Source organism: Typopeltis vanoorti, chromosome 25 (genome assembly GCF_054136105.1).
Source record: "Typopeltis vanoorti isolate ZY-2024b chromosome 25, IOZ_Tvanoo_1.0, whole genome shotgun sequence".
Lineage (NCBI taxonomy): Eukaryota > Metazoa > Arthropoda > Arachnida > Uropygi > Thelyphonidae > Typopeltis > Typopeltis vanoorti.
This window is the reverse complement of record NC_143573.1, coordinates 44,158,960-44,184,424: the sequence shown is the minus strand read 5'-3', so window position 1 is coordinate 44,184,424 and position 25,465 is coordinate 44,158,960. Positions and strand designations below refer to the sequence as shown.

At 34.1% G+C, this 25,465-nt stretch overlaps 1 protein-coding gene across 2 annotated transcripts in view; it reads left to right on the top strand.

The window, feature by feature from the left end:
• LOC150092698 (NAD-dependent protein deacetylase sirtuin-3-like) overlaps nt 1-25,465 on the top strand; it is a 143,604-nt gene that overhangs the window by 87,296 nt on the left and 30,843 nt on the right. For both annotated transcript variants that reach the window (XM_090414709.1, XM_090414710.1), the window contains exon 7: nt 4,301-4,417. In XM_090414709.1, coding sequence (XP_090270835.1) covers nt 4,301-4,417 — 117 coding nt within the window. The remainder of the gene's footprint in view (nt 1-4,300; nt 4,418-25,465) is intronic.

Here is a 25,465-nt window from a genome sequence, read left to right as displayed (position 1 = left end):
TATCTACAATTTTCCTCCAAATCAGTCTGTTACTTGTCAAGACTCCAACATTATCAGATCTTATATTTCTATCGTCTAAGGCACTTTGAACCATATCAATCCACCTATATCTTGGTCTTCCTCTGGGTCGTTTTCCTGCCAACCTGGCAGAGAACACTTGTTTTGCTAATCTTTCCTCTCCCATTCTATTTAAGTGACCATACCATCTGAGATTAGCTCTGCTAACACATTCCTGGATGCTGACAATGTCAAGTTCTTTCCTAATATCCTCATTTTTAATATGATATTGCCATTGATGCCATCTGTTCACGCCTCTAATCTTTCTCAGGACTCTCATATCTGCGGTCTCTAGTCTTTGGTCAAGTGTTTTACTTCTGACCCAGCTCTCAGATCCAAAAGTTAAAATTGGTTTGAACACAGTCTTGTATACAGCTAATTTAGTGTTCCGACTAATTTCTTTCTTATTCCATATGAATTTATTCAATTGACTTCCCACGATACCAGCTTTGCTGATTCTGTTGTCTATTTCTATATTTAGTTTACCATCTTCAGTAAAAATTGTGCCTAAGTAGCTGAAATGTTTTACTTGTTCCACAGGTTCTCCATTCACAACACAGTTGACATTTTCAATGATTCTGCCTATTTTCATTGTCTTTGTCTTTTTATTGCTGACCTTCATACCATATCTATTCCAACAGCTATTCAATTTAGTCAGAGAATCTTGCAGACTTGTAGCGGATTTATTTAGAAGTATAACATCATCCGCATAAAGCAAACAGCTGACATTAACATCTCCAATTTTGGTATCAGGTTTAATACCACATTCCTTCATAATGTGATCCATATAGATAATGAATAACAGAGGGGATAATGTACATCCTTGTCTCACACCAGATTTAACATCTTCCTGTACTTCCTTCAATTCTAACTGCTGACTCACAACTCAAATAAAGACTAAGTATTGCTTGATATAATGCCCCATCGACACCATATAACTGCAGCGTATTGAATAGCTTCTCTCTTGGCACCTTGTCATATGCCTTTTCCAAATCGACAAAACTTAAATACAGATCTTTGTTATATTCCCATGCTTTCTCGACTATTTGTCATAAAGTGAAGATCTGATCCTGACAGCCTCTATTTGGCCTGAATCCAGCTTGTTCTTCACCAAGCTTTTCTTCCACAATTCTTCTCAACCGTTTCTCAAGTATACTTGCATAGATCTTGCCAGGAACACTCAGTAGGGAAATACCTCTGTAATTCTCACATTCAGTTTTATTTCCCTTTTTATATATGGGTACTATGAGAGCTCTACTCCAATCATCGGGAATTCGTCCCTCTGTCCAGGCTTTCTGAACTATGCAGTGCAGCCACTGTAAGACTCTTATACCACCGTACTTCAGCATTTCTGGTCGAATATCATCTACTCCTGCTGCCTTTCCACATTTCAAGCCTTTGATGGCTTTTTCTACTTCAAGTATGGATATGTATTCCTGACTGCATGCCTGGTCAGTGTTTTTTATCACTGTGCTGTCATCACTGCTTGTTTCATTTAGCAGTTTTTCAAAGTAATTACTCCATACTTCAAGGATATCTTTTTCTCCTGTTTTCATTTCACCTTTATCATCTCTAATTCCTTTTACAGCACTCTTTCCTTTATTCCTAAGCTTCTTCAACAACCTCCAGAATATTTTGCCACCTTCTTGATATTTATTTTCTATATTCTTGCCAAAGTCCTCCCATGACTTTTGTTTAGCTAGTTTTACACACTGTTTAGCTTTCTTACATTTGTCTCTGTATTCTGTAAGAGTAAAAGCTGACTTATTTGCCAGGAACTTTTGATATGCTTTCTTCTTTTCCTTCACTGCCTCTTTAACTTCCTGTGTCCACCAGGGAGTTCTGATTTTTTTATCCTTGCACACAACCTCACCACATGCCTCTCTGGCAGAATCAATCAATGTTTCCTTCAGAGTTTGCCACTGAATCTCCAAGGTTTGATTCCTGTTCTCAAACTCTTTCATTTTCTTTTCAATAATATTTCTGTATTTTAGTCTACAGTTCACATCTGAGAGCTGCTCAACTTTTATTCGCTTTAAAACTTTCTTTCATGTTATTCTTTTCAATATGAAATTCAATTTTATCCTGCTCAAGACTAAATAGTGATCACTTCCAATTTCAAATCCTCTGTACACTCTGGTGTCCTGCACCAGGGAGAAAACATCACTATCAACAATAACATAGTCAATGAGACTTTTCTTATTCCTAGCTTCTTCTCTCCATGTGAATTTGTGCACATTTTTATGTTGGAACATGGTGTTAGTAATAACCAGTCCACGTCCTGAGCAGAAATCCAACAGATATTTGCCATTATTATTAGCTTTGCTCTTTTCTCCAAATTTTCCCAAAATATTTTTGTATGTCTCACAATCATTTCCTACTCTACTATTTAGATCCCCAACAAGGACCAACTTTTCCTTTTTCATTGTGTCAGTTGCTTTTTCTAAAGCGTCAAAAAATTCCTCCACTTCTACCTTAGTAGAACCTTCTGTGGGACCATAGGCACAAATAAGTCTCATTGTCCAGTTCCCCATTCTCATATTTCCCACATTACTCTACTTGAGACTGACTGCCATTCAAGAAGATTAGCCTCGTATTTTGTGTTGAATACTATGGCTACTCCTTCTTTTCCTTGATTGTCATTGCCTGAATATAACATTTTGTATTTATTGCTCAAAAAGATCTCACCAGTTTTGGTCTTTTTTGTTTCAGTCACCCCTATTATGTCGATCTGGAGGATACATATCAATAATTTGATGATGAATATCGTTGAAAATAATTTATGAATAATTATTATTATGTGACACCTCCAGGGAATCCAAAGACTCATCGAGGGAGAGGGTGCCAACAGCATCGAACGATTAATTCCTTCCAGCTACTAATCATGCTCAAACTTGCTTAACTTTTTGCGAGCAATTATTAGCAGAGGCTCTACCAATGGACCAACCTTTGCTGGCATAATGTTCAATACCTAGCTTGTTTGTTACATTTACTACTCTGAATCTAGTTAGTATGTTCTCCAACTAAAAGGTATTATTTTATAATGGCATTCCTCACTATTTTAAAGAACTTTTATATACCGTTTTTCATTATTTATTTATTTATTTATTTTTATTAACTGCTTTGATAGATCATAAATTAACTTGGATTTTTCACTCATTGGATGTTTTAAACAATTTCTAGTGTCATCTAATCCTTTTCTTTCGTTTTTCCTTATTTTCAGTCATTGGTCCATAGTTAGGTATCAAATAGTTCAAAATAATAAAATAACTCAGATGGTAATAGAAGAAGTGTTCTGTTCTGAATAAGCACATAATTTTCTCATTGCAAATTATTAATTATACTTTAATTCTAAACTGGCCATTAGAGTGCAAAGCAGAAATGAATAGCATTGGAAAGTATGCTTTGTTTCCATTTTACATATTTTTAGTTATACCTTCTTAATTTTCAGCCACTGCAGTTGTTTTTTTTTTTTTTTTTTGTGAACCACCTTTTGCACCATTGGCCATGAATTATGGTTATTATTTCATTTTATATTAAGGCACAGTTATTACAAAGCATGGAAATGAGTAATAAGAACATCAAATTCTAACTTCACTTCTTTACTAATTTATTGGGTTTTTATCCCTTTTAAAGAAAATCTGATAATTATGTTCTATGACTATTTGCATTAAAGGTTAGAGAACTTTAAAATAAGTTCTAAATTGCATTAATTTATGTTAAGTATGTGTTTGTAAAACAACAGTCAGAGAACTCAAAATTATCATGTAGTTCTACATTGAGCAAAGAGCATACTTGTTATATATATAACAAGTATGGTCTTTGCTTGTTGCAAATTGTTATTGCAATGCACCTGTGTTGCTTGATTTTGTTTGTACATTTGGGTGTTCTTAGAATAATCTTTAAACAATATTACCATTATGTTTACTGTAGAGTCAGTGTAGTCTAACTCATAATATGAGCTAGTCTAGTCTAGTCTCCAGTACGCAAATAGATCCTCATTTTCCATTTACTGACATAGATATATTACTGATACTTATATAATATGATAATACTGATACCATGATATAGGTTGTGCTTAGTCAGTTTGGCAAAATATCATGTATTTCATCAAAGTGACTAAGCGTATTACTGTGTTGTTCTTTTATGTAAAATGATAATTGTATGCTTAGTATGTAGAATGGTATATCACATGGTTTATGGGTAGGAAAACTATTCAGTATATTTGAATTATTATTTTTAGGGAATTATTAAACCAGATATTGTTTTCTTTGGAGAACAACTTCCTGCAAGATTTTGGCAACATCAATATGATGTACCTTCTGCTGATTTTCTTTTAGTTATGGGAACGTCACTTGTGGTATGTAGCTATATTATATCATAAAATAATTTTTTAATCATACGGTCAAGCATATTGTATCCAGTTGTATGATGTTATCATTGATGAATCCAGTATACTACCAATAAGTATGAACTATATCATCATGACATTCCAAATACAGCCAGTTATGTTGGTCACTAGGACTTAAGTCTGTTTGCCTTCTATGCAAATGCAAGATTTATAGAATATGATACCTGTGTTGAATGAAGAGGCGCATCATCTTGTAAAGAAAAAATGATTATGATACTTGTAACTTTGCAATCTGTGGATCATCAGTTCATGATCTGACAAGTATTTTAGCCATTAATGACTAAAATACTTGTTTTATTACTAATAAAATGTTTTAATTTTAATAATAATAAATATCCCACTACCATTGCATGTTAGGCCCAATGTCATGACCAAATTATTTTCATGACAGGCTATAGATATAATTTAATTAATACAGATAGCTTACATAAAAATTAATTAATTATTGGCATTAAATTTTCACCTATGTTTATAAGCATCCTCGGTAAAAAATTGAACAGAATGACATACATAACAGAAAAAAATTCAGCAATGCAACACTAATGTTTTTAGTAATGTGACAATAGTCAGTTTCTAGAATCAAAAATTAAACTAGAAAAGAACAGCAGAGTTCAGGAGTACTATTCCCATAATGGAGATAAACGTAAACGTTAGACTTGTTCAGATTAGGAAGCTCTTTCATAATGCTTCACAGTTTTCTTTGTAAAGCCTTTCTATGAGAAATTTACTTTTGTGCATTGTTGAATTTTTTTCTGTTATGTATGTCATTCTCTTCATTTTTTTACTTAGGATGTCTATAAACATAGTCGAAAAGTTAATGCCAATAATTAATTAATTTTATCTAGTTTCATGAAAACAATAAAAATATATACAGTATTATATGTTATTATATCAATCAGAGTTGAAAATCAATTCGGATTGATATTAATACAGAAACTCATATGGTCACAGATATTTTCTAATATTAATGCCTTCTAACCAAGGTGGCATAAGTCTACTACCTTTCATGATTGGATTTCCGACTTCCGATCTCTATAACACTAGTATCTAAACAGTTCTTGTATATTAATATCATGAAGTGTGTATGGAACTAGAGTAGTTTTCATTGTTAAATTAATCTTTGATTCAAGCAACATTGTTGCTTGAAGAAAAGATTTTTCCTTTGTTCATTTTTATTGGCAAAGTGTTTTAGCAATATGCTTATTATTATTATCTGACCTCCATGGAGTCAGAGACTCATCTTGGGAGGTACACACTATTTCACACAGTACTCATCCAACAGTCCCTTAAACTGATTCAATATATCTACATTCACAATACACTCAGGCAATGCATTCCACTCACCAACCATTCTCCATGCAAAGAACCTGCCCTTCACTCCTCTGTTCACACCCTCTTTATACAGTTTCCAGCAATGACCTCTTGTTCTATTCCCCCCTCTCCATTTCTATGAAAAATCTCTACCATGTCAACCTGATAATAGCCTCCTGATTTGCTTATATGTCTCCATCATATCCTCCTCCCTCCTTTTCCTCCTATTCATGAGGCTCTGCAATTTACATTCTCTCAATCTGCCCTCATACTCCTTCCAAAGACCACTGACCACTTTTGTGAATCTTCTCTGGACCTTTTCCAACATATCCTCATCAACATGAAACCCAGCAACCAAATCTGTGCACAATAATCCATATAAGGCCTTATACATTGGCATCATAACCTCTTTATTTCTGCATGTCAGGGGTCCTCCACATCATTGTCATTATCCGATGTGACATCTTCACAACTTGTGCAGTGTGGCTTTGAATTTCAGATCCTTGTCCATCACCATTCCCAGATCTCACATCTTCTCTACTTCCTTGTTTTATGATAAGATGACGAATGTGTTGGATAAGGGAGAATCATATACAGCAATATTCTTGGACTTTGCAAAAGCATTTGAAGCATTTAAAGTATCAGGACTCTGTTGGCTATGAAGAGCGTTCAAGAGAATGTGGATTACAGAGGTTGGATAGGAGGAAAAGAGGAGATATGATATGGACCTTCAAGTTAGTTAAAGGATTCTATCAGATTAATACAGAAATTATAAGAGGAGCAGATGTTAAGATGGGAAGAACAAGAGGCCATCCCTGGAAGTTGTGTAAAGATGTGAAGAACAAGAGGCCATCCCTGGAAGTTGTGTAAAGATGTGAAGAAGGGCGTGAGGAGTAGATTATTTACATGGAGAGTTGTTAGTGAGTGAAATGCATTGCCCAAGTGTGGGTAGTGTAAATGGCTTCAAGGTTGGCATGGAGAATGGTTGGTGAGTGGAATGCATTGCCTGAGTGTATTGTGAATGTAGACATATTGAATCAGTTTAAGGGACTGTTGGATGAGTACTGTGTGAAATAGTGTGTACCTCCCAAGATGAGTCTCTGACTCCATGGAGGTCAGATAATAATAATAAGCAGATTGCTAAAACACTTTGCCAATAAAAATGAACAAAGGAAAAATCTTTTCTTCAAGCAACAATGTTGCTTGAATCAAAGATTAATTTAACATTATGATAGACTTGTTGAGTGGGCCTCACATGATGAGTCTGAGACAGAGTCCAAATAATAATAAAATAATAAGTGATTTCAAACTATAATACTAATATATTTGTTTTGATTTTCACTACAATTGACAGTTTTTCTGGCAAAATTAGATAAAATAAAATTATGTATTTATTTGTATATAGTATCAAATTATAAAACTAATAATTAAATATAAAAAATTATGTATATAGAACAGTAGAGTACTATTTGCTATCAGTAATGATCTAACACAAATTGTTCCCTACTTACCAAAATACTGAATATTTTATCCTCATTACTTAAACCAACTCTCCCTCCAAATACACTGTGGATGCTAGTTCTCCTTATGGCAATTCTGACCATAACTTTATCCATGCTTTTTTTTTTTAATTTTAAAACAGCTATTCTCAGTGGTCATGGCACAGTAATAATGCTCATCAGGATAACTGTTTAAATGGCAATTGAGCCTTCTTGTTCCTTTTAAGATTGTTGGGTGCAACTTCTCCCTCTGCCATTGTTACCACATCCTAATGGTTAATATCATGTTAATACCACATCATGGTTAATATAAATCCCTTGATATCAGTCTTTTCCTCCCATTCTTGTGTACACTAAGTGGCCACTTTATTAGGAACACCTCCCCGTTTTCTTAAATAGGGAGGTGTTCCTAATAAATTGACCACTCAGTGTAGATACCAAGGCCAATATTCTCTCGCTATACCATAAGCTGCTTACAGCATTCCTCTGAACTTTTGCGAGAAAGTCATCAGAAAATCTTCAGTAGGCTTGATACTAATAAGTCCCTCCAAGCTGATATCCCTCTGGAATTAACACCCATCCTTTACTACCTGAGGTGAGTAGTGTGATAGGTGAGAATAACAAGCAGCGAAATATGAATGAAGAAATAAGAGTGGGGAGTGTGAAAGGCTTGAACGATTGTGAAATTTTTGGAGATGGTCATGATTGGGAGGATGAATGGTGAGTAAGAATGGTTAACTTGCAGAGAGAGAGAGAGAGAGAGAGAGAGAGATAAGCTGAAAGAGATTGTGGAACGTCTTTTGTGGGATTAGGCGAATGGAAGAGGTGAATGCAAAGTGAATCAGAGTAGGAATATGAGAGAAAGTTTTGGGAATGTTAGAAGAGAATACAAAGAGTAGAAGAGAGGGAATGAGAGAGAGAGGTATGGGAATGATAGAAGAGGAGAGAATAGGAGCAATAGAAGAGAGGGAATAAAAGAGAGAGAGCGTATGGGAATGATAGAAGTGGAGAGAATAGAAACAGTGGAAGGGAGGGAATGAGAGAGAAACAGGAACAATAGAAGAGGAGAAAATGGAAACATACAGAGAGAGAGAGAATAAGAAGAATGCGAGGGAGTGTTAGAACCAGGATAGAGTGATGCCAGGACAACAGAAAAGTAGGGGAACACAGAGTGAAAGAATTATAGGAGAGAGAGTGAAGGATGCAGGTGAGCAATCAAGGAACAGAGTGGTAAGAGCTGTGATGTATGGAGACTCGATGATCCTTGTGTGCAAGATAGGATGCCAGAGGAGTGTTTGCCTGGAGGAATGATAGAGAGTGTGACTATGGCAATTAATTGGGGTAAATGAGATGGTTGTGATGGTGGGCATGAATGACTTGAGAGGCAATGTAAATCGGGTGGTGAGAGATCTGGGATTCTTGCTTGAGGTTGTGCAAAAGAAAACGCAGAGATGAGAGATTGTGTGTGCGTGTGTGTGTGTGTGTGTGTGTGTGTGTGTGTGTGTGTGTGTGTGTGTGTGTTGCCCAGGTATGATAGTGACAAGCTGAACAGAAGAGCAGTAATAATGAATAGCATAATAGCCAGAATGTGTCAGAAGAGAGGATTGGAATATGTGGATGCTTGAGGGCATTTGAGGACAGAAACTGTATGCGAGAGACTGCTTGCATTTGAATGAGGAAGGACGCAGGCATCTGGAGAGATTGCTGTTTTCTGAACAAGTTGGTGTGTCAATGCAGGGAAACTAGAATTACCAGTGTGGATGGTAGCAGGGGTGGCATCTTGTGGGAATGGGAGCTTCGGGAAAGGGAGACCACATCAGGTAATACTGAGTCCAGTGGGTTCTGGAGGAGATAATGATAGGTATAGAAATAATGACATTTTTATGCTTTATACTAATGCCAGGAGTATCTGGAATAAAGGGACTGCATTGGTGGCACCGATAGCATCAGCCTGGCCAATATTATTGTGATCTCTGAGATCGTGGTTGATGGAAGATGATATAATAACAGGAATAGAAGTAGCAGGGTACAATATTTTTCGGCAGGATCAGAAGGGAAAACGCAGTGGTGGAGTACTGCTTATGATAAGTGATGACTTACGTCCTGTAAGAGTAGAGGATTTGGGAGGCAGTGACACTAATGGTTGTGAAAGCATACGGTGTGAGGTAGAGGTGAGCAAGACAGGATATTTAGTGAGGTGTTGCTACAAGCCAAGGAGCACAGAGGGTGGGAACATGAAATGTTTAGGCAGTTGAACTTGGCAAGTACAAGAAGAATGATTGTTATGGGAGATTTTAACTACAGCAGTATAAGCTGGGAAGAGGAAGATGCATGTAGTAATAAGGGAATGGAATTTCTAGAATTCTTGAGGGACATATGTTTTAGGCAACATGTAATAGAGGGAACAAGAGGTTCAAGAGTTTTGGATTTGGTCATAGCATCAGAAGAGCTGATAACTAAGATGACATCTCTCTCTCACCAGTTGGAGAGAGTGAACATGTAGTTTGACTTGGAAGATGAATAGACATGCAGGAATATCAAAGAAAAGGGAATGTATGTGGAATTATAAGGCAGGTGATTATAATAGTCTTAGATCAGCTTGGGACAGTTCCATGGAGGGAGGAATTGGAAGGGCAAGATACCATTAGTGCTTGGGAAATTGTGAAGGAATATTTGTTAGCAGCAATAATAAGCTGTATTCCACGAGTAAAGAAGAGAACACAATTTGGTGTAAAGTGGATGACAAACAATATCAAACAGGAACTGCAGGTGAAAAAGAGATTCTAGAAGAGATATAAAGAGATGGGTGGAGAGCAGATGCATGAGGAATATAAGACTCAGGTCAGGAGAGTAACTAGTATGGTGAGGAAGGTAAAACTGGAATATGAGAAGAGATTGGCACTAAGATCCAAAGAAAATCCTAGGGAATTTTTTAGCTATGTGGCCAGTAGGAGGAGAAATGATTGTGAAAGAATGACATTGTGGGATAATAATGGGAATAGAGTGACTGATGCAGAGGACATAATGGAGTTGTTCAGTGGACACTTTATTGGAGTATTTCATCTTGGAGAAATAGGTTTTAATACTAGAGGGATAGGGCCGGTTTGAGGTTTAGAGATGCAAGAGGAGAGTGTGTTCCAAATACACACTCTCCGCTAGATGTCTGTAAAGCTGGGGGGACTGGATGGTATTTTACCACAGGTTTTGCGAGAATGTGCTAATGAACTGACAGCTCCATTTACCTGACTTTTCAATGAAAGTCTGACTACAGAAAAGGTACCCAGAGAATGGAAGGAAGGTAAGATAGTGCCATCACATAAGGCCGGTAGCAGAATATAGGTCTAATTATAGACCAGTTTGTGTGTCACCAAGTTGTTAAGGTCTTGGAGAAATTAGTGAGGGACCATATACAGCTTTGGACAGATGAGAGTAATATTATCTGTGAGACTCAACATGGATTTGTTAAGGGGCACTCTTGCTTTAGTAATATGATTGCCTTTTATAATAATGTGACAAGAGCAGTTGATGAGGGAAAGGCATATACTGCTATTTTTTTGGATTTTGCAAAGGCATTTGTTAGGGTACCACATGATAAGCTGATATTTAAGTTGCAGTACATGAGCTTAGATATCAGGTTATTCAACTGAATTCAGGATTGTTTGATAGGTATCAGAGAGTTGTATATGGTGGGGCAATATCAAGGAGGCAGAAGGTTACAAGTGGGGTCCCACAGGACCAATACTGGGATCTGTATTGTTTAACCTTTATATCAATGGATTGCAGGGGATGTTCAGTTGCAGATGTGAAATTAGGAAGGGTTATTAGTAATAGTGCAGATGTAGCAGCCCTGCAAGAGGATTTGAATAAACTAAACAGATGGGAAAATGAATGGGGATGTTGGTTTAATGCAGCAAAATGTGAAGTCTTGAATTTTGGGATACATACATCAATGGGAGCCAGCATACTCTGTTGAAGGAGCTGTACTGGAGGAAGTAGGGGAGACCAGAGATCTGGGGATGATGATTGATAGAAACCTGAAATTCAGGGAACATATTGCAAAGGTGGTGAAGGTAACCTAGAAGATTACTGCAATACTGAGAAGGACACTGACCTGCAGATATAAAAGAGTGGTCATGTCATATAAAGCCCTGATCAGACCACACTTGGACTATTGTTTTCAAATTTGGTCCCTAGGATTTGAAGGATAAATTAACTGTGGAAAGGGTACAGAGGCCGATAACAAAGATGGTTTCAGGACTGTACAGTGTTAGTTATGAGGATCAGCTGAGGGAATGTGAACTGCAGAGTTTGGTAGATAGGAGAGGTGATATGATTGAGAATTTTAAACTGTTGAGAGGTAGTTACAGGGTTGACACTGGGAGTTCTTTTGCTTGGTGGAATGGGGGGGGGGAGCGGGGACAAGAACCATCCCTTGAAGTTATGAAAGGAAGCTGTGAGCAAGATGATGAGGAGTGGTTTCTTTTCATGGAGGGTGGTTGAACTGTGGAATGCATTGCCTGATAGAGTGGTGAGAGAAAGAACAATCAATGGGTTCAAGGAGTGGTACAGTAGACTTTGTGTTTCCTAGGAAGGTCCTCCCACAATAAGTCTCTTGACTCCATGCACTTGTCACATTATTATAAAAGGCAATCATATTACTAAAGCAAGAGTGCCCCTTAACAAATCCATGTTGATTCTCACAACATTACTCTCATCTACCCAATGCTGTATATGGTCCCTCACTAATTTCTCCAAGACCTTAACAACTTGATGACACACAAACTGGCCTACAATTAGAACTATATTCTGCTACTGCCCTTATGCAATGGCACTATCTTACCTTCCTTCCATTCCCTGGGTACCTTTTCTGTAGTCATACTTTCATTGAAAAGAGGTCAACGGAGCTGTCAGTTCATTAGCACATTCTCGCAAAACCTGTGGTAAAATACCATCCAGTTCCCCCAGCTTTACAGACATCCAGAGGAGAGTGTGTATTTGGAACACACTCTCCTCTTGCACCTCTAAACCTCGAACCGGCCCTATCCCTCTAGTATTAAAACCTATTTCTCCAGGATGAAATACTCCAATAAAGTGTTCACTGAACAACTCCATTATGTCCTCTGCATCGGTCACTCTATTCCCATTATTATCCCACAATATCATTCTTTCACAATCATTTCTCCTCCTACTGACCACATAGGAGGAGAAACATGACACTTACAGATGAAGTGTCATGTTTGAATGAAGTAGCAGACTTCCAGTCTGCTACTTCATTGAATAAGGCAGTAGCAGACTTCCAGTCTGCTACTGCCTTATTCAATGGCACCATGTTATTTTCCTTCCATTACTTAGAACTTTTAAACTTGTTTGTTAAAAATTAGATATGGGAGTTCACATGAAGTTGCTGTCAATAGAGTCCCAAATGCTTAACTTTTTTTTTTCTTTTGTAGTTAATCTGCAGTTACAATTTTGAATACTAGCACAATTCATTTCATGCCATTTTATAGTTATATAAAATCTAGTTTATCTGTTAAGGTGAAATAGACATATTTAGTTTTATCAATATTAATTTTATGGCCATTACTGCCTAACTACTTATTTTGTTTCAGCATATTATTGTTAATTCAATTTTCTAAATCCTCAAGGATCATTTCAGTATATATTAATATGCCATGTCATCAGCGAATGATATCATTTACCAAGAAGTTTGTATTCATATAGATTATTTGCATATATTAAAAATAGGATAGGTCCTTGCACTGATATGGAATTTAGCTAGTTATTTAATCAGTTTTTTATTAAGATATCAGTAACCTTTGAGACTGTAGATAATATTGATCTGGGTCTGTAATTTCTAATTTCATTTCTGTTATTACCTCATTTAGATAACAGAAGAACTGAACCAGCTTTTAAGTGCTCTATGAATTCCTTTTGTTCAAAAGATTTATGACACACAAATTATAATATGTGTCAAGAACTTTAACTTAGGTTTAATTATTATTATTATTATGTAACACCTCCAACTAGTCCAAAGACTAATTGAGAGGGGAAATCTGCTCTACAACTCTCCATCTCCACTAACTACAGCAAACTGCCATTACCATCGTCACCTACACCAATGCCATCTGCTGTCCACCACAACTAGTATTTTTTGTCTGTAAATTACTTGCATTCTCAGTTCAGTTTGTATGTGAGATGAAAAACCCAAGTTTCGAGAAGAAAAATCTCTGCTACTTTCATATGAGATTGGTTAACTCATCTTCAATTGAAAAAACACCATATAAAGATTCCTCTCATGAGAACGATGAAAATCGAACTTGGGCCTTTTCTAGTTGAAAGGTGCAATGTACTGTCATTCTTCCAGTTATGCTATGGAGGTGCTTATAACTTAGCGCTGCACATATTTGATTCCAATTTATGTAGATGAAAAGTATTTTTTCTATCACACAGAATTAATATGTCTGAATAGTTATAATCTTGATATAAGTCTTCATATTGCAGTTGGAAGAATGACAGTGTAAAAATAATCATATTAAAAATTCTGAATATTTTTACGTATTAATTTTGCTTGTTAGTTTTTGTTTTCATACACGCAGTGTCTGCACTTGTGATGTGCTCGTTATGAAAATATTATATTAGAAATAACATGTAAAGAAGTAAAAATATTGAAGTACTTACTAATTGATTATTTGTATTATTTATAAGAAAGTTTGTTGTATTTTAAATGTTGAATTTTGTGTTTATGAAAGACTTTCTTCAGCGCTGGTGGATACAGCGAGTCAGCCATATTTTTACAATGCGTAGTTTCTGACGTTGTTGAAGTGCGCATGCTCCCGGAGTGAACTTGATGTTTGATTGACAGCTGACAAGAAAGCGTTGCGTATCCAAGTTACAGTGGTAAACAAGAGAGCGTTCGGAAAGTTTTTTTAGAACACTGGCCGAGGAATATTCAAGTTGGGAGGAACTTGATTTTTTGTGTGCGGCAGTTAAAGGAAATTTTATATTGTATTCCGAAAAGGGAATAGTGGAAATAATATGTTTCAAGAAGGAATAAGTAAAGAAGAAGGAAATCTTGAAACTAAGTTTTTATAAACTGGCCGAAGATATATTCAAGTAGGAAGGAACTTGAATTTTTTGTGTGCGGCAGTCAAAAGGAAATTTCATATTGTATTCCGAAAAAGGAATAGTGGAAATAATATGTTTCAAGAAGGAATAAGTACAGAAGAAAAAGGAAATCTTGAAACTAAGTTTTTATAAACTGGCCAAGATATATTCAAGTAGGAAGGAACTTGATTTTGTTTTGTGTGAGGCAGTAAAAAAGAATTTTTAAAGGGATCTTGAAAAGAGCCTTAACAGGAAGAGAATAAGACTATGAACATTTTTTTTGTGATTGTAAAGAAAAAGTGTTTTGTCTTAAGAGTAAGTTTGTATTTTTTTAATAAGGCCTTGGATCCATATAATCTGTATTTGTAGTTATGTATTTTACTAGAAGTGTATATATATTGTTTTAAGTTTTATTAAATGTGTTTATTTTGTACTTGGTATTGAGTCAATGATTAGTTGGATTCTGAAAGAGTGAGTTAAAGTCATTGCACCAATTGGAGTGAACTCTTTGTGCAAATATAATAACATATAGGGACACTCGGAGTCAAAAATAAAAATAATTGTTAGTAAATGAAATATTAATTATAATACACATTAAAAATAACTAATGGCGCAGCCTATACAGGATAAATAAATTCATTAAATATTAACAATGGCGCAGTCGACGACAGGATATTTGGTTATGACTAAACTATTTTAGAATCCAAAAGGCAAATCTTGACTCAAATCAAAAAAAAAAAATGGCTACAGAAAATAGTAATATTAGTGGTAAAGTTCCTTCAGTTAATGATGAAGAATTTTTTAGGTTAATAAATCCAACCTTAGTAATACCTTCTTTCTCAGGTGATAGTAGTGAAAGCATAGAAACATTTTTTAGGTATGCAGAAAAAATTAAAGATTTAGGAAATTGGTCAGATTTTCACTTGTTAATTATACTTCGTAATAAATTGTTGGGAAAAGCCAAAACATTCTTAAACACATCTCCTTTACTAAGAGATACTGACAATTATGCAACCTTTAAAAGTTTGCTAATATCAGAATTTTCAAATATAAGAGAATTAGGGCCTAACATTTGGAAGATTCAACAGTGTATCCAAGGTAATAAGGAATCTGTTTCTGAATATTATCATAGATTGTGGATCATTGCTCATGGATTTAATATTTCATCTGAAGAGAAATCCTCTTTAGAATGGTTGCTCTTCAATCAATTTAGGCTTGGCCTCAAGGATAATTTAAAAGAAACAGCGTATAAGAAAAAAGTTAGAAATCTTGAACAATGTTTTGAGCTTGTTAAAGAAAAGGAAGAAAGATTAAGAGATATTTTTCATTCCTCAAGCAATAAGCAAGTAAATTCTTTTCAGCATAATCAAACTCATTCTTCTAGCATTGTGGGTACTGATAAAATGAGAGAAGAAAAGCATCAAAAGGGTAAAGCTGAAAATAAAAAGAAAAAGTCTAAGGAAACTTCTGTGAATTTTACTAAAGATATTCCAGAATCTGATTCCAGGGTAAAATTACATGATTTGGAAAAATATGAGGAACTGAAAACATTTCTGAGTGAAGAAATAGAAAGACAACAGAGACCCATAGTACAAGGACAGGAACTTCTGTTTAAGATGATGTCGGATTTATCAATATCCAAAAATCTTACAGATAATCAATCTTTTTCTTGTAAATCTGATAGCATTAACAGGAATAAAGCATCTCATAGGAGATACATTCCAAAATGTTTTAGATGTAATAAACAGGGTCATTTTGCTAAAGATTGTTATGTTAGAGATAGATCTTGTTTTCAAAATAAGAAATCAGAGAATAAAAATAAATCTGGAATTAGTTATTATTCCAATATTATACTGGCAAGGACAGAAATGTCAAACTATTCACTAAACATGGGTAAAGCCAAAGACAGCTCTAACCAAAAAAGAAAGTTTGATGTAGCATTAGCTCCTTATGCTAATGAAAGTAATCCTTTAACAGTATTACAAGGATTTATTGAAGATGTACCTTGTGATATCTTACTTGATACAGGTGCACACATTTCACTCATTTCTTATAGCTTATTTAACAAAATTAAATCTCTAACTCCAAATGATATTTCAGTTTTAAGCAATCCAATTAAGTTAAAAGGGATATTTGAATCTGAAATTTCAGCTTATAAGCAAATCAATGTCTTTATTTCAATTCCTTGTTTTCCATTGAAGGTTTCTCATTCATTAATTGTTCTTCCAGAATCTTCAAATCCAAATGTACAAATAATATTTGGAATTGATTTTCTGAAAAGTCATGGGTTTGTGTGTAATTTTGTTGATAATACAGTATCATTGTGTGGAGTAGAATGCTGTTTGGATAGGAATTCAGGTGACAGTGGAAAATTAGAGCAGTCTCCTGAAGTTTTTCTAGATACTAGTGATAGTGATCAAGTATTTAATATTGAAACTCTAAAGAATAAGGATCCTAGTATACAAATTTGGAAAAAGGATAAGATTATCCAAGCTCAAAAGGATGATCCCATACTAAAAACTATTTATGAGGCAGTATTGAAAGAGGAAACTCAACTAGATACATTTTTCAATCTGGATAACTTGTATTTAGATAAAGATGGGTTACTCTTGTCTAGAAAAATGGAAGATGGAAAATTGAAGGTGAAAATATTGGCACCAACTGAAATGATTCCTTGGATTATGTATACTTTCCATGATTCTGACTTAGCAGGACACCAAGGGTTTTCTAGAACTTTGGAAAGAATAAAGGATCGTTACATCTGGAAAGGTATGAAGAGTGATATACTCACGTATGTCAAGTCATGCCATAAGTGCCAAATAAGATCCCCATTTAAAGGAAAAGCTCCTTTACAACCATTTCCAATTCCAACTAGACCATTTCAAGCTGTTGCTATTGATGTAGTAGGTCCTCTACCAATTACTAAAAAAGGAAATAGGTATATTCTAGTAGTCATAGACATGCTAACTAGATTTCCTGAAGCAGTATCAATGAAAGACCAATCTGCAAAAACTATTGCAAGAAAGTTTTTGAATATGATAGTTTGTAGATATGGAACTCCTCAGACCTTACTTTCAGATCAAGGAGCAAATTTCACATCTGAACTATTATTACAGTTATGTAAATTGCTTAATGTTAAGAAGATTTTTACAACACCTTATCATCCGCAATGTAATGGTATGTGTGAAAGATTAAATAGAAACATAAAGCAAATACTTTCAAAGTTGGCAAACACCAAAATGAATGATTGGGATACACATATCTCTCAAACATTATTTGCATGTAGGTCTGCTTTTCATTCTGCTATCAAGGAAAAACCATCTTTTGCATTATATGGTTTTGATCCAGTTTTTCCTAATGAACTTGTTTCAGTTATTCCAAATACAGGATACAGTGATATAAATGAATATTTAGAATTAGTAATAGATAAGTTTTCCACTACTCATAGACTAGTAGGTGAGATAAGTAAATTAAGTGCTCAGAAAACTAGACAATATATAAATCGCTTTAGAAAATATAAATCTTTTGTACCAGGTGATTTAGTATTGTTAGATGATAAATCTAGTATTAAAAGAGTTGGGAAATTAGGAAAGAAAGCCTTAGGTCCATTTAGAATTTTAGACAATTTTTCTCCTGTGAATTTCAGAATTCAAGATGTCAATAATCCTAGTAAAATTTTAAATGTACATTCTGATAGATTAAAAAGGTACTTTTTGGGAAATAAAAATTTAGTTACTTTAGGTGATAATATGAATAAAATATTGAAGGATGAATGTAGTTTTCCTAATACTAATTGTGAATCTTATTCAAAGTTAAATGATAGGAAAGGGAATAGATCTAATATTCATAATTCAAATATGCAGCGAAAGAAAAAATTAAACTTTGGTAAAGTGAACCAAAATACAAGAAATTTTAGAATTCCCAAGACACACATTTCAGATGATGTACAATGTAGGAAAAATGATAATCAAATTGATTCTAATATTGATGAAAGTATAGCGGAATTTCATAGGTTGATAAACATAGGATTAAATAAGAAAAGGGAAGTTAAAGATACCTCAAATTTAGTTAGTAAGGATAAGAAATCCCAGAAACTTTTAGAATCACAAAAACCTGTAGAAACTGATTCTGATAGTGATGATTCTATAGATTTAGGACATCATTCAAGTAGTTTAAATGAAGTGTTTGAAAGGTATAAAAATGAAATATTTAAGTATACTAATTTGGAAGAAGAAAGTTCAGAATTATCTCTAGTGTCAGATGATTCTGAAACTAGTGATTCAGAAGATATACATAATGATTAGATAATTAGATTAGAACTTAAAATATAACGATCTTGAAATAAATATTAAAATTTTGTTTAGATGTAGGTTAAATATAAAAAAAAATTTTTTTTTAAAAAAATTTTTTTTCACAGAAAAATGAAACTGATGTAAAAATAATCATATTAAAAATTCTGAATATTTTTACGTATTAATTTTGCTTGTTAGTTTTTGTTTTCATACACGCAGTGTCTGCACTTGTGATGTGCTCGTTATGAAAATATTATATTAGAAATAACATGTAAAGAAGTAAAAATATTGAAGTACTTACTAATTGATTATTTGTATTATTTATAAGAAAGTTTGTTGTATTTTAAATGTTGAATTTTGTGTTTATGAAAGACTTTCTTCAGCGCTGGTGGATACAGCGAGTCAGCCATATTTTTACAATGCGTAGTTTCTGACGTTGTTGAAGTGCGCATGCTCCCGGAGTGAACTTGATGTTTGATTGACAGCTGACAAGAAAGCGTTGCGTATCCAAGTTACAGTGGTAAACAAGAGAGCGTTCGGAAAGTTTTTTTAGAACACTGGCCGAGGAATATTCAAGTTGGGAGGAACTTGATTTTTTGTGTGCGGCAGTTAAAGGAAATTTTATATTGTATTCCGAAAAGGGAATAGTGGAAATAATATGTTTCAAGAAGGAATAAGTAAAGAAGAAGGAAATCTTGAAACTAAGTTTTTATAAACTGGCCGAAGATATATTCAAGTAGGAAGGAACTTGAATTTTTTGTGTGCGGCAGTCAAAAGGAAATTTCATATTGTATTCCGAAAAAGGAATAGTGGAAATAATATGTTTCAAGAAGGAATAAGTACAGAAGAAAAAGGAAATCTTGAAACTAAGTTTTTATAAACTGGCCAAGATATATTCAAGTAGGAAGGAACTTGATTTTGTTTTGTGTGAGGCAGTAAAAAAGAATTTTTAAAGGGATCTTGAAAAGAGCCTTAACAGGAAGAGAATAAGACTATGAACATTTTTTTTGTGATTGTAAAGAAAAAGTGTTTTGTCTTAAGAGTAAGTTTGTATTTTTTTAATAAGGCCTTGGATCCATATAATCTGTATTTGTAGTTATGTATTTTACTAGAAGTGTATATATATTGTTTTAAGTTTTATTAAATGTGTTTATTTTGTACTTGGTATTGAGTCAATGATTAGTTGGATTCTGAAAGAGTGAGTTAAAGTCATTGCACCAATTGGAGTGAACTCTTTGTGCAAATATAATAACATATAGGGACACTCGGAGTCAAAAATAAAAATAATTGTTAGTAAATGAAATATTAATTATAATACACATTATAAATAACAATGGCACATATATAGGATAAATTCATAAAATATTAACAATACAGAATTAATATGTCTGAATAGTTATAATCTTGATATAAGTCTTCATATTGCAGTTGGAAGAATGACAGTACATTGTACCCTTCAGTTGAAAGAGACCTAAGTTCAATCCTTGTCGTGATGAGAGGAATCTTTATATTAGTTTTTTTCAATATGAGGTAAGTTAGCTGAATTTCATATGGCGGTAGCGGGGCTTTTCCTCCTGGAAATTTGGGTTTTTCATCCCTCATACAGACAGACTGGCCCTCAGAACGCCTTCAATTTACAGATAAAAAATACTAAAAATAATAGTTGTGGTGGTGGGCAGTAGATGGTGCTGATATAAATGATGAGGTAGTGATGGTTTGGTTAGTTGATGGATTAAGTGGCACAGATGGAGAGTTGTAGAGTAGTTGCCCTCCCTCGACGAATCTTTGGACTCCTTGGAGGTGTCGTGAAATAATAATAATAAGTCCATTCTTCTTTTTCACTTATAATTAAACATAAGTTAAATTTCCTGTTGCTAGGTATTCTGTGGGTATTCATGGTGCGCTCTCTTTTAACTACTAAGAAGTTTAATGATTATTAAACCTCCATCATATCATAACTGAATAATTATAATTATTCAATTGTGCTATGTATATTTTCATTTCGAACTTCTGGTAATTTATTTCAATATTGTAATCCAATATAAGGATAAGTTTTTGCACTTTTTCATCTTTTTTTTTTATATTGTGATGTGCTATTGCTCATTTAATCATTTTGATAAATTCTTCATATAATTGATTTCCATTTAATAGATCATCATGTGGTAGTTGATAATTTCATATATGTTTGTCAAATGTATTATAATTTCTGCTAGTTTCAATGTTTTCATTACTCACATCACATCTCATATCACTACTATTCAGTAGAGATAGATGCAATAATATAGTGATGACCTGCTATATTGCTAAGATGGATTGCAAAGGATATCTCATGGGAAATTCCATTCCCTATAAAATATGATCAATACAAATTGCTGTATTGCTTTTTTCTCTTGTATTGTTACAGCTGTATATATGAAAAACCCATGCAAAAATAACATATTTTTATATCCTTCAGTTTTTGTTATTATTCTTATACAGTATAAATCCAAATTTATATCACTCACTAGTATAATATTATGTTTTAATTTCTTTGGGGCATTATTTAACTCAATTAAAAACATATCAACTGGGCCATCATGTGCATGGATTATGAATAATATGAGTTGATTCATTAGTGTGTGTCTTAAATCAACATAGTTTCAACACTGCTTTGATTCCAATTTATGTAGATGAAAAGTATTTTATCTAGCAAACAGGATTAATGTGCCTGAATAGTTATAATCCTAACAATCATGAAAGATATTGTAATTAATGAGAGAGAAACCAGTCAATTTCAAGTTGTTTGATTCATATTTCACTTAATACTAGTATTTCTTTATATTGTTCAGTTTCTAATAAGAGCCAACATAAGATTATCAGAATTTGACCTTATTGATCTAATATTTACATGATATTAAGTTTGCATGCCATAAGTTTGAAGTAGTATCAAAAAACCTTTTTACAGAGGATACATTATAGAGCATTTTACAGTTGATAGTCCTACCTAGATCCAGGTTATTCAAGGGCTTTGTTATGTCCATTTGAGTCAGCCTTGCTTCAGTTGTTCGCATGAATCCGGTAGATATGTCTTATTATTTTGCATGACCTGAAGGACCTAGACAGAATTACTGGATTGAGTAAAAAGTAATATAGTAATTGAGTAAAAAGCATGAGGTTCATTTTATTTGTTTCCTTGTTTTTTTTTTGGTGCCATGGTGTTGTTTTTGTCAAATGGAAGGTTTTAATACCATATGACTATGGTATAAAAGTATGTATAAAGGGCATTATATGCACATCCATGAAAATTAGCCATTCACTGCATAGGTCATAAAGAACTATACAGTAAATTATTAGGGAAAGTAAGCAATAAATATTTATGTTCTGCAGTATAAATCTTTTGGGCATGAAAAATTTCCTTTTAATTATCTAAAAAAATCTTTAGAACCATTGAAGCCATTATGATCTGTAATAACATCTGATCTGTTATTAGAACAGGATATAATTTCTTAATATTGGTATTTAATAATAAGTTGCAAAGAAACCATGTATTATTGAATCATCATGACTGTTTCTCTGTAATGAAACTTATATGTTATAAGAAGTTACAAGTTTGATATTGGCCTTTGATCATTTGTGGATTAGTGAGGAATACAGTATTGGATTGATGGACATCTCATTCTTTATGATGGTCATCATGGATTTGTAAAGGGTAGGTCCTGTTTTAGCAATTTACTTGCATTTTATGATATGGTAACCAGTGGCATATCCTAGAGTTCTGTTCTTGGGCCCCCTGTTGTTTAACTTGTTTGTAAGCAATATATCATGTAGATTGACTAGGTATCTTCAGTTGTTTGCTGATGATGCAAAGTTGGAGAGAATTATAAGTATCACTGCTGATGTCAGTTCCCTTCAGGAAGATTTGAATAGACTTTTGACTTGGACAAAGGAGTGGGGTTGTAGTTTTATTATAATAAGTACAAAGTGTGGCATTTTGGAGCACAGAAATATAAGGCTGTGTACTATATTGACGGTGCCATACTGCAGGAAGCAGATGAGATTTGGGAGTGATGGTTGACAATAGACTGAATTTAGAGGGTATTTTGTTAGTGTTGCAAAGGCTGCACATCATAAGAAGTAATCTAACATTTAGGGATAAGCAGCTGATTGTACCACTGCATAAGCACTGCTCAGACCATATTTGGAGTATTATGCTCAAATTTGGTCACTTGGTTTTCAGTGTGATGTGGAAACATTGGAGAGTGTCCAGAGATGAGTGACTAAGACAATATCAGGACTTTGGAATGCTGGCTACGGAGAGAGAAGTTGAAGAAATGTCAATTGCAAAGTTTGGTGGATAGAAGGAAAAGAGATGATATGATAGAGACATATAACTTGGTGATAGAATTTTTTAATTAATCCAGATCAGATTATAAAAAGAGTAAAAGGCTAGAGGGGAAAAACCAGAGGCCATCCCTGGAAGTTATGTAAGAGTGTGGTGAAGAAGGATGTGAGAAGTGGATTTTTTATATGGAGAATTATCAGTGAATGGAACACATTACCAGAATGTGTGTTGTTACTGCAAGGAGTGGTAAGGATTTTAAGATTTGGTATGATAAATATGTTGTCAGTTCAATGAACCTCTACAATGAGTCTGCTGACTCCATGGAGTGTGCAATAATAATAATAATTATTATTATTATTATTTTCATTTTGTTTGTGTAAATTCTCTTTCTTTTCTTATAATTTAAACACTTAAATTCCTCAGAAAATTCCAGAGCTTGGTAGATAATGGAGCTGCCCCTATCTCCAACCAGAGGCTGAGTTAAAAAAACTACAGTAATTTAAAAGACATACCTGGTTCTATACAAAAATGCACAACTAGTTATGTCTTTTACTTGTGGTAAGAGAATGGTGTTCATAATGATGAATCAAGGAAATTATGAATCAGATGGATTATAAATTTTGAAAAGGAAAATTTGAACTAAAAATTTTTAAAAACTAAAAAGATCTGATCATTTATATTAGCAATAAGGTACACCATAAATCTACCAGCCTCAGAAATTACTTACATTTCTCCTCCTGTTACCCTTGCTATATCAAACGATCGGTCATTTTAACACAGTTTATTAACACTTATAAATACTCTTCTTCAACCACTGCTGTAAGCAAGAAATTACATACCTAAAAGACATCTTCCTTTCTCAACAGTTAATAGATTATGCTCTTATCATTGACAGAAATTATGTTTCCTTCTCAAAGCAACTTATCCAAATCCTACACCATTCTAAAATTCCCATATATCTATAATATTTCCAAAGTCATCAGATGCATCTTCAGATATTTAAATTACAGAATTGCCTTCACAACAAGCAACAGATCACAAAATTTACTAAAACATAAACCCACAATACCTCAGACCAGTGTTTTACTGTGGCACAATGTTGCATATAAGTTTACAACATTGTGCCACAATAAAACACATTAGGATGCAATATCTGCTATTGGATCAACTATTTGCTGTTCGCATAATGAATATTATTGGCAATATCTCCATACCAGAATACGTACATTTCACCAGAAAAAAAGAAATGCAAACAAAAACATACAAATAATATCAACAAAAATTCCGCTACTGAAATATATCATTGCACAGTGTAAATACATCCCTGAAGTTGATAAAGTTACCATCATTGATTTCCAAGATAATGAACTGAAATCTCTCATAATAAGAACCAATCAGGATGCTATAAACACAAAAAAGAGAATGAAAGTAGACTGTCTAATTTCACCCTCTTAGCAGTTAAACAAAAGAAATTACTAACTGTTAATATCAAACCAATCAGACATCTCTTAATACATAATTTTAAACAATGTGACTGCTCATAGTTTTGCACCATTTATCATCTGACAGTGATTGTCATTAAACAGCCAACATGGTAATGGTGCTGTTTAATTGTCATTAAACAACCTCCATGAGGTCAGAGACTCATGAGGTCTCTGACCTCATGTGTCCTCATGACATCATGTGATAGTGTATATCTCCCATGATAAGTCATGGGAGATACACACTATCACATACAACTCATCAAACCGTGCCTTAAACTGATTCAATGTGTCTGTATTCACAACACACTCAGACAATGCATTCCACTTATCATCCACTCTCCATGTAAATAATCTGCTCTGCACTCCTCTGCTCACATCCACCTTACACAGTTTCCAGAGATGTCCTTTTTGCTCATAGTTATGCACCATTTTGTCCCCTCACCTCTCATTCTATGAAAAATCTCTTCCATGTCAACCTGATAACAACCCTGACTAACTTATATGTCTCAATCATATTCCTCCTCCTATTCATGATGCTTTGCAACTTACATTCTCTCCCTCTGTCTTCATACTTTGCATTCCAAAGACCACTGACCACCTTTCTGAATCTTCTCTGGTATGAGGCCTGATCAGTGCCATATACAATGGCATTATAACCTCTTTATTTCTGCATGTAAGGGTTCTCTGCATCATTGTCATTACCTGATGTGATGTCTTCACAACTTATGCAATGTGTCCCCTGAATTTCAGGTCTTTGTCCACCACCATTCCCAGATCTCTCATCTCCTCTATCTCCTTTAAAGTTTCCACACCAAGTGTATACTTTGTATCCCATCATTGCTTACCAAATTTCAATATCTTATACTTTGCAACATTGAATTGACAGTTCCACTTATCTTCCCATTTATTTATTTATTCATATGGGATTTCCCCCCATCATTTGGGGGAGGAGTTGAGCCCTCTTAATTAGGGATTAGGTATATATT